Source organism: Rhinatrema bivittatum, chromosome 1 (genome assembly GCF_901001135.1).
Source record: "Rhinatrema bivittatum chromosome 1, aRhiBiv1.1, whole genome shotgun sequence".
Lineage (NCBI taxonomy): Eukaryota > Metazoa > Chordata > Amphibia > Gymnophiona > Rhinatrematidae > Rhinatrema > Rhinatrema bivittatum.
Genome location: NC_042615.1, coordinates 805,647,058 through 805,664,458, shown reverse-complemented (window position 1 = coordinate 805,664,458; position 17,401 = coordinate 805,647,058). Strand labels below are relative to the sequence as shown.

General features: G+C 43.6%; 1 protein-coding gene across 5 annotated transcripts in view; it reads left to right on the top strand.

Moving 5' to 3' along the window:
- Nucleotides 1-17,401, top strand: part of KIAA1328 (KIAA1328 ortholog) — a 689,482-nt gene that overhangs the window by 525,625 nt on the left and 146,456 nt on the right. For all 5 annotated transcript variants that reach the window (XM_029581051.1, XM_029581069.1, XM_029581077.1 and 2 more), the window contains one exon: nucleotides 16,375-16,514. In XM_029581051.1, coding sequence (XP_029436911.1) covers nucleotides 16,375-16,514 — 140 coding nt within the window. The remainder of the gene's footprint in view (nucleotides 1-16,374; nucleotides 16,515-17,401) is intronic.

Genomic DNA, 17,401 nt, shown 5'->3' with positions numbered 1-17,401 from the left:
GTCCTAATTTTCATTAAATTAGACAGCAAATTAACCCTCCATGCTAACCATTTTGCTCAGAACTTTTATCCAGTATGTTAAATGATTGCTCTTACTTGTTATACATGCTGCCTGATCTTGTATCAAATATAGAAACCTAGTAATGATGGTAAATAAAGACCAAATGGTCCATCCAGTCTGCCCAGCAATTTGCTTATGGTAGGAATTGCCACTCTGTGCAGGTTAACCCCATGCATTCTGTTAAGGGTAATAACTGCCACTCTGTGCAAGTTACCCCCATGCAGACTTGTTATGCCATCCCTTTCTTTAAGTCTTTAGGGATCCACAGTGTTTGTCTTATGCCCTTTTGAATTCCTTAACTGTTCTTGTCTTCACCACTTTTTCTGGGAGGTCATTCCAGGCATCCACCACCCTTTCCATGAAGAAATATTTCCAGATATTGGTTCGGTGTTGCCTCCCCCCCCAACCCCTAGAGATTCATATTGTGACCCCCTAGTTCTACTATTTCCTTTCCAGCGGAGAAGTTTTTAAGTTTGTGCATTGTTAATACCTGTCAGGTATCTGAAGATCTCTCCTCCAGGGTCTACATATTTTGATCCTTCATCTTCTCCTCATAGGTCTTCTGAAACGGACCCCACACCATTTTGGTCTCCTTCCTCTGAATCATTTACATCCTGTCTCTATCCTTTTTTAGGTACGGTCTCCAGAACTGAACACAGTACTCCAGGTGAGGTCTTACCATGGATTTGTACAAGGGCATTATCACTTTCCTTTTCCTGCTAGTTATACCTCTTTCTTTGCAGCCCAGCTTTTAGCTACCACCTTGTGTCATTGCTCTGCTGCTTCAGATTGCCAGCTACCATTACCCCCAAGGTCTCTCTCCAGGCCCATACATGATAGTCTTTTGCCCCCCACCACATACAGCTCTTTTGGATTTCTTCTACCCAGGTTCATGACTCTGAACTTCTTGGCATTGAATCACAGCTGCCTGTTGTGGTTATGAGGTGTTTGAGTGGATTCTTGGGTACTGCGGTGATGGACATTACCACGGGGAGGAGCCCCATGAGGAACCTCATTACTAGACTAGATTTTATACATGCAGACAAAAAGAAGTTTTATTTATTGTACAGCTCGATGGTACTGCCCGAGGAGCGGGCAGCAGTGAAGGTAACCCAGTGAAGTAGTCCAGGGGTCCTCAGCAGAGGAGACCAATCTCACACTTGAGTAGGTAATAGGCATCGCGGCGTAGCAGGGACAGGTCCCGGATGTTGTCACAGAGCGCTGAAGCTGAAGATGAGACAGACTGTGAAAGGGTTAGTACTCACTGAAGCAGAAAGCTGTATTGTTGAAGGTCCCAGCAGGCAGACGTTGTTCAGTGGCAGCACCAGATTAGGGACAGCAGGCCCTCGAGGAGCGAGTACCCGGTATCCCAAGATAGGTACCTGAAAGACAACAGAAGGGCCCCCGAGGAGCGGGTACCCAGGTTGGTAAAGAATTACCCCGAAGGGCAGAGAGAGCTTCCTGCGGCAGCTGGGAAGCGGCAGAGCAGCTTAGACCAGAGGCAATCCAATCCTTGCTAACTCTGTTAGCAAACGAAGAGCAGGCTAAATACCAGGATGTGATGACGTCACTCGGAGGGGACACCCCTGAAGTTCCCGCCTTGATGTGGATAAAGAGGTGGGTGGCATGCACGTGTGCACTCTAGGAGGCCCTCAGGAATATCATGGCGAACACCGTCACTGTTGCCGATCCGGGGACACCAGAGAGAGCGGCATGCGGACATGGCAGCAGCCATTTTTCCATGGCTTGAGGAGAGAGAAGGAAGAAATGTTGAAGATGTTGAAGCCGTCTGAGACCGACGGACGCAACTGCCAGATATCAATTTTCATTCTCTCTACTCCTTCAGGCATGTCCACTTTATTTCAGATCTTAGTATCATCCACAAAAAGGCAAAGGTTTCCTTCTAATCCCTCTGCAATGTCGCTCACGAAGATATTGAACAGAACTGGTCCCAAAACCGATCCTTAAGACACTCCACTTAACACCATTCTTTCATCAGAGTGGGTTCCATTTACCATTACACATTGTTTCCTGTCAGTTAACCAGTTAGTAATCCACTCCACCACCTTGGCACCCACAGCCAAGCTTCTCATTTTATTCACAAGCCTCCTATGTGGGACCATATCGAAAGCTTTGCTGAAATTCAAATAAATCACATCATGCGTTCTTCCTTGATCCAGTTCTCTGGTTACCCAATCAAAAAAGTCAGTCAGATTTGTCTGGCAGGACCTTCCCCAGCTGAATCCATGCTGCCTCGAGTCCAGCAACCCACCAAATTGTAAATAGTTTACTGTCCTTTCCTTCAGCAGAGTCTCCATTAATATTCCCATCACCAAGGTGAGGCTAGCCGGCCTATAGTTCCCAGCCTTCTCTCTGCTACCACTCTTGTGACGCGGGACTATAACTGCTCTTCTCCAATTATGCAGAAATACTCCTGTTTCCAGGGATCTATTGAATAGGTCTTTCAGCAGACTCACCAGCACTTCTCTGAGTTCCCTTACTATCCCAGGGTGTACCTCATCCAGCTTCATGGCCTTATCCACTTTCAGATTTCCTAGCTCTTCCCATACATTCTCTTCTATAAACGAGGTGGCATCCATGGTCTTATCAATCAGCAACAGTCCTCCTCCAGGGTCTTCTTTTGTGAACACTGAAATGAAGTTTTTGTTTAATATTTCTGATATTTCTTCATCTTTCTCCCCACATTGTTCCTCTTCACCATTCAATTTCATTGTACCACTACAGGCCTCCCTTTGTTCTCTGATATCTGAAAATGTTACCTCGCTTTTCCTCTTTGGCAATCCGTTCTTTCGCTTGACCTTTTGCTTTCCTGATTTCTTTCTTTGTCTCCCTCAGTTTCACCAGATATTCTTTCCTGTGTTCCTCTTTTTGGGATCCTTTATTCTTCTTGAATGTTGTTCTCTTTTGCCTTTATTTTTTTTCAGCCACTTCCTTTGAGACCCAGATCAGTTTCTTTTCCCTCCTATTTTTGTTTACTTTTCTAACACAGAGATTTATTACCTTTGTAATAGCTTCTTTTAATTTGGCCAACTGGTGTTCCACCTCACCCATTATCTCCCAGTCATCTAGTTCTTCCTTCAAGATCATCCCCATTTTGACAAAGTCCATATTTCTGAAATTCAAAACTCGGGTCTTCATGTGACTCCTCTGTATCTTATTTGTGATATCAAACCATACCATCTGATGATCACTGGTGCTCAGATGGGCACTTACTTGAACATTAGAGACACATCCCCATTTGTGAGCACCAGATTGAATATTACTCCTCTCTCTTGGGTTTGAGCAGAGCCCTTTGAAGGGCATCCACTATCTCTCTACTTCTTATAGATTCAGCAGAAGGGATATTGCAGTCTACATCCAGCAGATTAAAATCTGCACAAATAATTAATAGTACTTCATCTGTAGTATTTATACCCAGAATGATGTACATTACATTGGAAACAAGCCAGAAGATGACTGCCAAAATGGGTCAAGAATCTGTAACATAAGCACTATGAGGTGCGACTGGAGCACCAAAATTTGTTAGTGTAAGTCCCCTTTACTTGTTTCTGCTGTGTGGATGATCTCTAAATAAGCTGAATCCGTTTTTGAAATGCCACTCGAGAAACGTCAGACTAAGTAAACAACATCTCATCCCATGACACTACTGTTGCCATCTACTGATTTTCTCCTCAGCTGGCTGTAAGCTGCCTTGAGCATCATTTGATAATTTGAGATAAAAATCCAAAATATGACTTTATTATCACAAAGTAGCCTTATCTGTCAATCATACTGGAGCTTTGATCCAATAGTCCTTGCAGCACTTCCTTATTTTTCTAGCCCTTTTCCAACCTCAGTGACCAGACACATCAAAATGAGACAGCAGTCATGGAAGTATTTATTGGGCTACCACTGAAGACTGGTGCCGCCTCTAAACCAGCTCATGTGAAAATCAGCTTGGCGTTGGGATTCCTAAGGAGGGGAAACAATTCCAGAGCATTTTTCCAGCATGAGCAGTGCTAGGAGGAGAGCTCAAGCCGGCTTGAGGACAATGGCTCAAGCTGAAGACTGTCAATTAGAAAACGATTTGGTGACAGAGAGCTAGACATTGCAGCATGAGGCTCTTGCTCCATGGGGAGTTTTTTAAAGAGGGTTTTAAAGAAAAATTAGTTTAAAAAAAATGTAAAGAAAAAAAAGGAAGTACTGTGTTGGGAGCTGTCCCTAGTTCTGAAACTGGATTTCCATTTAATTGTGTGTGTGTGTGTGTGTGTGTGTGTGTGTGTGTGTGTGTGAAAGATGTTGTTAAATTAAGTAAGAACAACATTTTTTAACCAGTAAACTCAATTAAGATAAAGAGAAGAGTGTTTGAGAAAAGAACATTCGTAAAAAAAAAAAAAATTTACTTTTGAGAAATTTTGTGAGATTTTAATTATAAAACTGCTCCACTAAAATTTGATGTGACTGAGGGAAGATAGTGAGGGTTTAAAATAACTATTGGGTCTGGCCACCCTAGCCATCACCCTCTGCAACGCCCAATCAATCATAAAGAAAGCACCAATCCTACAAGACCTACTCACAGACACCAGCCCTGATATCTGTGCCATTACTGAATCATGGCTAAAGAACTCAGACCAGGTCTTCATCAACCAACTCCCAACACAGACATACGACATCTTCTCCATCCCTAGGCCCAAAAATAAAAGAGGAGGTGGCATTCTCCTTGCCGCCAAGAAATACCTGCACCTCAAACTACAGACCAACTCCCCCTCCCCCCCGAGACTCGAGATTGGGCTCTTTAAATCTAAAACCCTGCAGGTCTGCCTCATCTACGCCCCCCCCCCCCCCGGCATTCTGGAACAGGACCCGTCCCCCCTCATTGAATACATTACTAACAATATAAAGCCAGACACCCCAGCAGTAATACTCGGAGATTTCAACCTCCACGTAGACATCCACCCCCTCACCACATCCTGCGAAACCCTACTTGTCTCTCTCAAAGCCCTGGGCTTTAAACAGCTCATCACCAATCCCACGCACAAAGCTGGGCACACACTCGACCTCCTTTTTGCTAATACTAGCTTCTCTACACCCCATGCACCAATCACCACACCCATCCCCTGGTCCGACCATTGCCTCATCAACGCCCAGCTCAACATCAACACCAACATAAATGCCTCCAACACCAAATCACACAAAAAGACAATTTCCTACCATAGACCATGCTCCTCAGAAGAACTCTCCCAAGCCTTCAATAACGTAAGTGAAAACCTCGACCTCACCAACCCAGATAATGCTCTCCTGTCATGGGATAAGCTTACTGCTGACATAGCCAACAACATCTGCCCTACCATCCACAAAGTAATAAACCCCAACCAAACAGAAAGAAAACCATGGTACACCTGTGAACTCAAAAAATTAAAACAAGACCTTAGAGCCAAAGAACGCTCCTGGCGAAAACAACCCACCCCCACACTCAAAGTAGCCTACAAACACACCCTACACCTATACCGACAAGCAACACTCCACGCCAAACGTGACTTCTATGCAGCAAAAATTCACAGCTACAAATTCAACCCTACCGCCCTATTCTCCTATGTAGCAGAACTCACAAAGTCCACCACTCCTTCCCCCCAGGAAGATAATAGCATAGAGAAATGCAATAAACTAGCAGATCACTTTAAAAACAAAATCACCAACATTCTCAATCGTCTCCCCCCCAAACCCACTCACATCGACCCTCCCACCCACCACCAACAACATTAACCTCACATCCCTTGATCTCACCACTACGATGGAAGTCAACGCCATCCTAAAAAAGATGCGGCCAGCCACCCACATCGCCGACAACATCCCATCTAAACTCCTCCTCACTATCCCTTCCGTCATAGCAAGACCGTTAGCGGATATCATAAACTGCTCCCTTACCTTCGGGACGGTTCCCGACCCGCTTAAACTCGCCATCGTAAAGCCCCTACTAAAAAAGCCCACCCTCGACCAAAATGATCCAGCAAACTACAGGCCCATCTCCAACCTACCTTTTATTTCTAAAATTCTGGAGAAAGTGGTCAACACACAACTTACCGACTTCCTAGAAGATAACAATATCCTCCACCCCGCCCAGTACGGCTTTCGCAAAAACCGAAGCACGGAAAAGCTCCTACTTGCAATAACAGACACCATCCTAAAAGGCATGGACCACGGCCAATCATACATTCTAGCCCTCTTAGATATCTCAGCAGCTTTTGATACGGTGAACCACAAAATCTTAATATTACGCTTAGCAGAGATAGGCATCTCTAACACAGCCCTATCATGGTTCTCCTCCTACCTTGACCACAGAAAGTACTTAGTCAAACTTGATAAATCCGAATCCACACACATTCCTCTTTCACAAGGCGTACCCCAGGGCTCCTCCCTTTCCTCCACCCTCTTTAACATCTACCTTCTCCCTCTTTGCCACTTATTATCCAAACTGGGACTAAAATTCTTCTTGTACGCTGACGACGTACAAATACTTATCCCCATCCAAAACTCCCTCAACGAAACCCTGCACTTCTGGGAGACATGCCTCACATCTATCAACGCCCTCCTTTCCAACCTACACCTTGCACTCAATACTTCAAAAACTGAAATCCTAATTATTACTAATCAACCCAGCTTATCCATTCACCAACTGCAACAGAACACTTCACAAAATCTCACACCTCCGTCCACTGTCAGAGATCTAGGAGTTCTCTTAGATACACAACTTAGCTTCAAATCCCACATCAAATCACTCCTAAAAGGGGGCTTCTATAAACTCCAAACCCTCAAAAAACTTAAGCCTCTCCTCCACGCACATGACTTCCGTACCGTTATGCAAACCACTATACTATCAAAACTTGACTATTGCAACTCACTGCTAATAGGCCTTCCAGCTTCCACAATCAAACCCCTCCAAATCTTACAAAATGCCATGGCTCGCATCCTTACAAACTCAAGAAAGACTGATCATATTACTCCCATATTACAAAACCTCCACTGGCTACCAATCACCTATCGCTCTCAATACAAAACACTTACTATCATACATAACACGCTATATAAAAATAACTCCCCCTGGATCGAAGATATGCCACACTTCCACCAGGCCAACCGTCCTACCAGAAACTCCCTTGCGGGCACCCTCCACACCCCTTCACTCAAAATTGCTCACCTCACAAACACCAGAGCGAGAGCCTTCTCCATCGCCGGCCCCACCCTTTGGAACTCCCTCCCCACCGAGCTCCGACTAGAACCTTCACTTAATCAATTCAAAAAGGAATCAAGACCTGGTTATTTAAACAGGCCTATCCCAACGCCTCTCAACCCTAGCATTTGACTTCTCCTCAACACTCATTATTTCCCTCTCCCTAGTACAGTGTCCCCCCCGCCCCCCTACACACCCTCCCTCCCTCACCACCCCATCCATTTTATGGCTTCCTGATATTCAGTCACCACCTCTCCTTCCCATCGCCATCACCTGCCCCCTTGTACAGTTCCTACCCCACCCCGCCTCCCCTATGCGCTTCATCCCCCACCCCGCGCTACCCCCCACTCTGTCGCCTCTTGTATATAATTAATTTATGTCCAACCTGGTTAACCACATGTAATCTCATTTAATAACTGTGGCGCCCGTTGGCTCCACAGTAAAGTTGTCACCTTTTAACTTCCTATCCTTCCTCCATCTATCATTGTAATTTCCTTTCTCAGTTGTCTGTAAACCGACATGATGTTTTTTTTACGAATGCCGGTATATAAAAGTTATAAATAAAAATAAATAAAATAAAATAAAAATATCAGAATTAATTTTGGGATATCACTTATTGTAAGCAGGCTTGACTTTACAATCTTGTCGGACTACAGTTTGAAATATAGAGGCAACCCACTCAACATAAATAAGACAGCAGAGCCCTGAATTATTTTGGGAAGAGCTGAGGAACTGAAGAAACATTTAAAAATCCCAAAATGAATATATTATTTTAAATGATTCTCTGAAGGAGAGTTGAAGCAGGGCGGAAACTGACAAGCTTAAGTTAGAGCTGAGCTATTGTGTGGATGAACAAATTAGATGAGCTATAAGTATTTTTCTGCTATCAAATTTCTGTGAAAAAAAAGTATGCCTGATTGGTGTAAGATACTTACTTGAAACAAAAAATAGAAATTAGGAAATCATGTTTTACACTAACTAGTTTGTTCAGGCTCATTAAGGTATCCTGGTGAGTGAGGAAACATGCTTATATCTAGTCTGCAGAAGATAAACTAGTGTAGATAGTTTTTCCTTCTGAGTTGTTTCAGTGTAGGGAGAACAGGTGCAGTCCAGCACACTCTTTGAGAAACCAATGAGTTGGAGAACAGCCGCACATCATGCATGGTACCCACCTAAAGAAACTGTGAGCACACCCATGATGCACACATTTTAACTATACACAACCTATGATCAGAATTACACAAGGTAATTGTCAAATAGAGAACTCCTTATGTTAGACAAATAGGTTTAGATTTACATTTGATTTTTTTTTAAACTTTTCTATACCGTTGCTAAGTTTAAATACCATCGCAACGGTTTACATGTAGGCACATATTTAATGTAGGTAAGTGTACTATAGTACATTCTAACAGGTGCCATCAAAGGTTCGGTTACAATATATCAATAGACATAGTTATTTAGCAATGATTACAAAGAATAAGAAAACTAAACATACCTGAGTAGGTTTTCTGTGCAAGAAAGAACCTAAAAAGGAAACATACCCAAAGAGGTTTCAGGAAAGAATCATGAACTAGTACTATAAGAAACCAATGGTAGAGCGAACTTAAGAAAACTGTTACTTATTTGATGCTGTTGAGTTCATTGATCTTGGAATCCTGTAAAGAAAGGAGAGCAGAAAGCACAATGATGAAAAAAGTGTCATTTTCCAATTAATTGTAAGAATTAACTTGCCTAAGAAATGTTATGAAGACCTGTAGAAGGAAAGCATGTTAATTAATATAGAGGGCCATATTCAAATGTCATTTAGATGGATAACATAATAGTTAGCCATTTAATTGGCTTACCTGGCTATATTCAGCCTTTATCTGGCTAAATTCTAGCCGGCTAATAATTTAGGTGTGGTCCAGGGACGTAACTTGGAGGAGTTGAGTTAGCCAGCTAAATTAACCAGCTAACTCCAATATTCAGAGTTAGCCAGATGACTTAGCTGGCTAAGTCAAAAATTCATAGCTGTCATCTCAATTAGTTTTGTGTTGGGCCAACAAAAAGTATCAGAACCTGCAAAGAATCAAGAACACTTAGGGCACAAGTTTGTATCCTCTCCACTACTGGCTCTGTGCTTGACTCTGGGAGACTGGAAGATTGGGCATTCAGATTGCAGATGAAATTTAATGTGGACAATTGCAAGGTGATGCATATAGGGAAAAATAACCCATGCTATAGTTACACAATGTTAGGTTCTATCTTAGGAGTTACCACCCAGGAAAGAGATCTAGGAGCCATCGTGGATAATACATTGAAATCGTCGGCTCAGTGTGCTGTGGCAGTCAAAAAAGCAAACAGAATGTTGGGAATTATTAGAAAGAGAATGGTGAATAAAACGGAAAATGTCATAATGCCTCTGTATCGCTCCATGGTGAGACCGCACCTTGAATACTGTGTACAGTTCTGGTCGCCACATCTCAAAAAAGATATAGTTGCAATGGAAAAGGTAAAGAGAAGGGCAACCAAAATGATAAAGGGAATGGAACAGCTCCCCTATGAGCAAAGCTAAAGAGGTTAGGACTGTCCAGCTTAGAGACGAGATGACTGAGGGGGGATATGATAGAGATGTTTAAAATCATGAGAGGTCTAGAACGGGTAAATGTGAATTGGTTATTTACTCTTTTGGATAATAGAAGGACTAGGGGGTACTACATGAAGTTAGCATGTAGCACATTTAAAACTAATAAGAACATTTTTTCACTCAGCACACAATTAAGATCTGGGATTTGTTGCCAGAGGATGTGGTTAGGGCAGTTAGTGTAGCAGGGTTCAAAAAAGGTTTGGATACATTCTTGGAGAAGTCCTTTAACTGCTATTAATCAAGTTGACTTAAGGAATAGCCACTGCTAGTACTGAAATTAATAGCATGGAATCTACTTCATGTTTTGGGTACTTGCCAGGTACTTATAGCCTGGATTTTCCACTGTTAGAAAGAGGATGCTGGGCATGATGGACCCTTGGTCTGACCTAGTATGGCAACTTCCTATGCTCTTATGTAGTCTGGTCGAGTCAAAGAACTGTCCTAAAGCTGGCTAACTAATTAAGATAGCCGGTTATATTCAGTAGTGTAGCTACACTGTTGAATATGCCTCCAAAGTTAGGAAGATAAGTTTATCCTGCTAACTTTATCTGGACTGTGTCTGAATATAGACCTCATAGTGTAAACGAGTTTTATAGGAGAATTGTAATTATGATATACTCTACAGCATATTTACCTAATTATCCAGTAATCCTTTGGGGAAAATCCATCTGTAGGGAGAGGAGTGTTAGAAATTTAGTGATAAAGATTATATTAGGTTTATGTCTTATCTGCTAATCTGAGAATTTATTCAAGTTATTGCACAACATCATATATCTCCCAGATACTACAAAAGGGAGAAGAGGACCGGAAGACTTATCTGTATATCTATCCCAGCAGCCTGGGGAGAGGATTTCAGAGGTTTCTGTGAGCTGTCTAGGCTTCAGTCTCCACAGCCCCCCAGCTTCCAGAGGCCCTGCATGCCTTGCAGCAGGACGGGAAGGCTCATCTGCATATCTTACCCAGCAGCCCCTGGGAGCGGATTCCAGTGGTCACCGCAAGCTATACAGGCTTCAGTCTCCAGAGGCCCTGCACCCCCTGGAATAGAAGAGGGCATAAGTAAAAAGCAGTTAGAGTAGAAAGATTCCAAAGTACCCCCGTCAACTAATAAGCAGGTTGTTAATACAAACAAAAACATACTTTGAAATATCTGCATACAAATACTAGAAATCTAAGAAACAAGATGGGAGAATTAAAGGGGCGGATTTTCAGAGCCCTGCTCGCGTAAATCCGCCCAAAACCGGGCGGATTTACGCGAGCAGGGCCCTGCGCGCCGGTAAGCCTATTTTACATAGGCCTACCGGCGCGCGCAGACCCCGGGACTCGCGTACGTCCCGGGGTTTTCGGAGGGGGGCGTGTCGGGGGGCGGGCCCGGTCGTCGCGGTGTTTCGGGGGCGTGTCGGCAGCGTTTTGGGGGCGGGTACGGGGGCGTGGCTACGGTCCGGGGGCGTGGCCGCGCCCTCCGTACCCGCCCCCAGGTCGCGGCCCGGCGCGCAGCAGGCCCGCTGGCGCGCGGGGATTTACGTCTCCCTCCGGGAGGCGTAAATCCCCCGACAAAGGTAAGGGGGGGGTGTAGACAGGGCCGGGTGGGTGGGTTAGGTAGGGGAAGGGAGGGTAAGGTGAGGGGAGGGCAAAGGAAAGTTCCCTCCGAGGCCGCTCCGATTTCGGAGCGGCCTTGGAGGGAACGGGGGGAGGCAGCGCGGCTCGGCGCGCGCAGGCTATACAAAATCGATAGCCTTGCGCGCGCCGATCCAGGATTTTAGTGGATACGCGCGGCTCCGCGCGTATCTACTAAAATCCAGCGTACTTTTGCTTGAGTCTGATGCGCAAGCAAAAGTAGGCTGATCGCGCTTCTTTTAAAATCTACCCCAAAGTGTATAGCACTGAATGAAGAGTTGGATATAATTGGCATCTCAGAGGATAACCAAAGGGACACTATGATATATCCAGGGTACAAGTTATATTGAAATGAAAGGATGGATCAAACTGATGGAGGGATGGCACAATATATTAAAGAAGGCATTGGGTCAAACAGGATAAAAGTTCTGCAGGAAACAAAATGCAATGTTGAATCTTTATGGATAGAAATAGCAGTGAGTGTTTGTGGGTGGGGGTGGGGGTGGGGGTGGGGTATAATCATCCACGTGGTCAGAATGAACAGACAGACAATGAAATGCTAAAGGAAATTAAGGAAGCTAACAAAATCAACAGCACGATAATAATGGGTGATTTCAGTTACCCCAGTACTGACTGGGTGAATGTCACATCAAGACATGCTAGAGAGGAAAAGTTCCTAGATGAAATAAATGATTGCATCATGTGTCTAAACTACTGTACTGGGATCCTGTTTGGAAGAAAGATCCCATATATGAAGAAAAGAACAATGATTTGGATTTATAAACATAGTTTGCCAGACTATTCCCACCTCATGGATTATATTTTATAATGTGTTATTTTATCAATTTTCATTTATATACTATATGCTTTATTTTATTCATTGTGTTTTATTTTTGTTTTAATTCTACATTGCTTTTATTGTCTTAATCTATTTTATATCAAATATGAATGTTATTGTTCTATGTCACCCAGAGCATGGGATGGAGCGGCATAGACATTTTGCAAATAAATAAATAAAATAATTGGAGCAGCTGGTACAAGAACCAACAAGAGGGGAAACTAGAATTTGGTGCAAGAGGTAACAGTGTTAGAGCCACTTGGCTCCCAACATGATCAAATTTGACTTAATAACTGGAGCAAGGACACTTAAGAAATCTACTGCGACATTATTTAACTTTCAAAAGGGTAATATGTCAAAATGAGGAAAATGATTAGGAAAAAACTGAAAGGAAGGTTGAGAGTTTACAGCAGGCATGGACCTTGTTTAAAAATACCATCTTGGAAACCCACACTATGAGGGAGTCTATAAGCAACTCCCTCAAAACACCTTAAAGGACCGGCCTCAAATATCTGGCCCACTCCTCCTTAAGAACCAACACAGCAAGGGATTCTGGGCCAGGGAGGATCCCTTTAGCCTAGAATAAGAAGGTAGGGCCCAGAAGGGTTGGGGAGGACCCTGAAGAAAGAAGGAAGCCTCGCAAGAGAGAAACCCACTGAATTGTAAGTTGTCTTGCTACAATTATTTTCTGAAGCTGCATAGATTGGCATGGAGTTTTGGCTTTTACGTTCTACAAATAAAGAGATTTCTAAAAGATTTTGCCGGAGTCCAGCCTGAAGTCTATTCTATGGCTACCCTCTGACCACTCGGTACCACATATGGTGGCATCAGTGGGACTCCTGTTCTAAGCAGGAAGCACAGACTGGAGCCCACAGAGACAAAAGAAAGCAACTTCTTTTGTTCTTATCATTAAAATTGTCCGTGGTACCTGAAGGGTTGCCAATGTAACGCCGGTTTTTAAAAAGGAAGCCAGGGATGATCCAGGAAAGCAGCGAGTCTGATGTCTGTGCCAGGCAAAATGGTAAAAACTGTCATAAAGAACAAATTAACTGAACATACAGATAGGTATAGTTTAATGAGACAAAGCCAAAATGGATTTAGCAACATTTTGCCTCACCAATCTACTACATTTGTTTTGGAGGGTATAAATAAACATGTGGATAAAGGTGAGCCAGTTGATATAGTTTCTGGATTTCCAGGAAGCATTTGATAAAGTCCCTCATGAGAGACTTCTTAGGAAATTAAAAAGTCATGGGATGGGGGCAGTGTCCTCTTTTGGACTGGGAACTGGTTAAAAGTAAGAAAACATAAGAGTAGAGATAAATGGTTATTTTTCTCAATGGAGAAAGTTGAATAGTGGCATTCCCCAGGAAACTGTTCTGAGACCACCGCTTTTTAACATATTTATAAACGCCTGGAAATGAGAGCAACAAGTGAGGTGATCAAATTTGCCAATGACACAACATTTTTCAAAGTTGCTAAATCACAAGAGGATTGTGAGAAATTGCAAGAGGACCGAAGAATAAACAGAATATCATACTGCCTTTGTATCGCTCCATGGTGCAGCCTCATCTTGAGTATTGTGTGCAGTTCTGGTCACCACATCTCAAAAAAGATATAGCAGAAATAGAAAAAGTACAGAAAAGGGCAAACAAAATGATAAAGGAGCTGGAACTATTCACCTATGAGGAAAGGCTAAAGAGTTTAAGTCTCTTCAGCTTGGAGAAGAGATGGCTGAGGGGAGATATGATAGAGGACTATAAAATAATGAATGAAGTGGAACGAGTAAAAATGAAGCAATTGTTTACTCTTCAGAAAGTACAAAGACCAGGGGACTCAATGAAGTTACAAAGTTGTACATTTAAAGCTAATAAGAGAAAATATTTTTTTTATTCAATGCATAATTAAGCTCTGGCATTTGTTGCCAGAGGACATGGTGAACGCTGATAGAGTAGCTGCATTTAGAAAAGGTTTGGACAAGTTCCTGGAGAAAAAGTGGAGTTGCAGATATCCATTGTCTATCCCTAGGATAAGCAGCATGGAATCTGGTTAACGTTTGGGATCTGCCGGGTACTTGTGACTTGGATTGGCCACTGCTGGAAACAGGATGCTGGGCTTGATGGACCTTTGATCTGACTCAGTTTGGCAAATCTTCTGTTCTTATATTCTAAAATAAAAATTATTATACTTTTATGTCTGTCCAGTTCAGTAAATAATATCCGATAACATCAATTAACATAATCCAAAATTCTTCTCTGCACCTTCAGGAGCACAGTTGGCTTTTTGTGTTTTCATCATTTAGCTTTTCTTAGTACACAATCGGGACATGAGATTGGTAGGACTCCCTTTTACTGTGATACCCCTTTGGGTGTAAGAGTTCATTTAAGTTTCTATCCCCTAAACAGCATGCCGTGAGTTGCCCTTGCTATCCCATAGGTGGCTTACAGGATGCTGGGCAGACAGAGAAGAACACAAGGCAGACTGGAAAGAGGGAGGGGCGCACTGGGAAGAAAGGTTGTGTCCTGCATGGCAGAGTATCTGCATGGTATCTGCATGGCAGAGAGGGGGTACTCAAGGTAGATGGAGGGGCAGAGATAGGGAAATGCGGGGCAGAGGGTGTGAGAAAGAAAAGGAACATATGGCAGGCAGGGAAGAAACAGTGCTGGAGAGAGGGGGAAATCAAAGCAGACAGGGAGAGAAAGGGGGATACTGGATGGGATGAGAGAGATGAGCAAATGCTAGGCAGAGGAGAGTGGGGGATGCTGAATAAATTGGGAGATTGGAGTGAGAAAGAGGGATGTGGTCATGGGCAGGGGGGGAGAGTGGAGGAAGGCCACTGGGCAGAGAGAGAACATAAGATATGCCATACTGGGTCAGACCAAGGGTCCATCAAGCCCAGTATCCTGTTTCCAACAGTGGCCAATCTAAGTCTCAAGTACCTGGCCAAGTACCCAGACATTAAATAAATCTCAAGCTACTATTGCTTATTAATTAATAGCAGTTTATGGATTTTTCCTCTATGAACTTATCCAAACCTTTTTTAAACCCATTTACATTAACTGCCATAACCACATCCTCTGGCAATGAATTCCAGAGCTTAAGTATGCGCTGAGTGAAAAATAATTTTCTTTGATTTATTTTAAATGAGCTACTTGCTAACTTCATGGAGTGCCCCCTGGTCCTTCTATTATCTGAGAGAATAAATAACCAATTTACATTAACTTGTTCAAGTCCTTTCATGATTTTGTAGCCTTCTATCATATCCCCCCCCTCAGTTGTCTCTTCTCCAAGCTGAACAGCCCTAACTTCCTTAGCATTTCCTCATAGGGCAGCCATTCCATGAGAGGGATGGGGACACTGGGAGGGGCAGAGAGGGGGCTATAGAAGGAGGGACACATTCACATGGACTGAGAGAGGAATGTGAGGCAGTGGAGGGGAGAGAGGGGTATGCTGGGCAGTGGTGGAGGGAAGAGAGATGACATGAAACAGAAGGAGGGGGGGAGAGAGATAGGGGTTGATTTAAGACAGAGAAGGTGAGGTCTACTGGTCCTATTTTTTTTAGATTGACTTCAGTGGGGGAGGAGGGATTCATGCTCTCTGCTCCGCCTTTGGAGGGTGTTGAAAATGGGGAGGATCTGCCAGCTGATTGGGGCACAAAGACCCCTTTGATCATGGGGTGTTTTAGAGGCCCATTAAGCCATTTTCATTGTTCTTCTGTCAGGAGTGAGTTGTGAATTATATTGGAGTCGCCAAGCCTCTGTCTTTGTTCTTGTGTCAGGGAAGAAAAGGGGGTGTTGTCTTGGTGCCACAGAGTCCGTGGTCATTGTTGTTGTGCCGGGTGGAAAAACGGCGCCAAGGTCCTGAGCCTGGAGCGCAGGACTTTGTAATTCTGGCTCAGCTTCTTCTTGCCTTATTGTTCATGAAATACTTTGTGCTCTGACAACTCTTCTTGCCCCGTTAACCTCCTCCTAGCTTGCTAAAGCCTAATTATAACCACTTCTTTTGCAGAACACCAACATCCAGCAAGAACTTCAAAAGTCAGCAGGAAAGCAACGGCTCAGGAAGGAAAGTAGTCTGCTTCAGCACAGACTCCGAGGAAGATGTGATGTGGATGCATAATAAAAATGAAATTAGCACAACAAAGAAAGGTAAATTTAAATTCCTCCAAAACTACTGTGCTGGCTGGTGGTGTGATAAGCATTATTGCTATATCCGTTTGCCTCCTCCTCTTCACCACAGGTACCCTCCCGGGTCTTCTTCCTTCCCTGGACTCCTTCACTTCCCATTTATTATTCTTTTCTGTTAACTTTTTGTGTTTCAGGTTTTTGGATTTCATTTTAGTGGTGCAGTTGCACCACAATTTTATATTTATTTTATCCCCAATTATAGCTGGTGGATCAGCATTGTTGTTCCAGTCGTGCATGGCACTCCTACTTATGCCAGCTTTATTCGATCTGGACAAGGGAATGAAGAACTTTGATCCTTCTGAAGGAAACTGTGTACTTCAGGACCATCAATACGGAAGCGCTCAACCTTAAAAGACATTTCCCGTAAAAGATTTAGGCAGCTGGGATACTAATACTAATGATGTGGTAAAGAGGAAGGTTGACAGAAGAACAAAAGTCCATTATATTAAACCATCTGAAGCTGCCTTTCTTGCAGTTCACTAATGGTAATCACCCTTGGCCCCTCCAGCTTTGGAAGGTGTCCCTACAAACTTGTGGGAAAGCTGTTACGCTCTCCTTCTCGAAGGGGGAGGAGTTAGCAATCTGTTACGCTCGCCTCCTCAAGTCGCTCACTCCGCCAGGAGGGCGGAATTGGCAAGCTGTTCTGCTGTGCTCCTGAAAGGGGAAGGAGTAGCGATATGACATGACCTGCTCCTCCAGAGGGGAGGAGTTAGCTATCTGTACTTCTGTTAGCGAACTGCTGTTAGATACTCCTGTAAGGAAAGGAAGTAGCAAGCTGTATCAATCTGCTAAGGAGTAGCAATCTGTTATAGATCAACTCTCCAAGGAAGAGGAGTTGGCAATAGGTA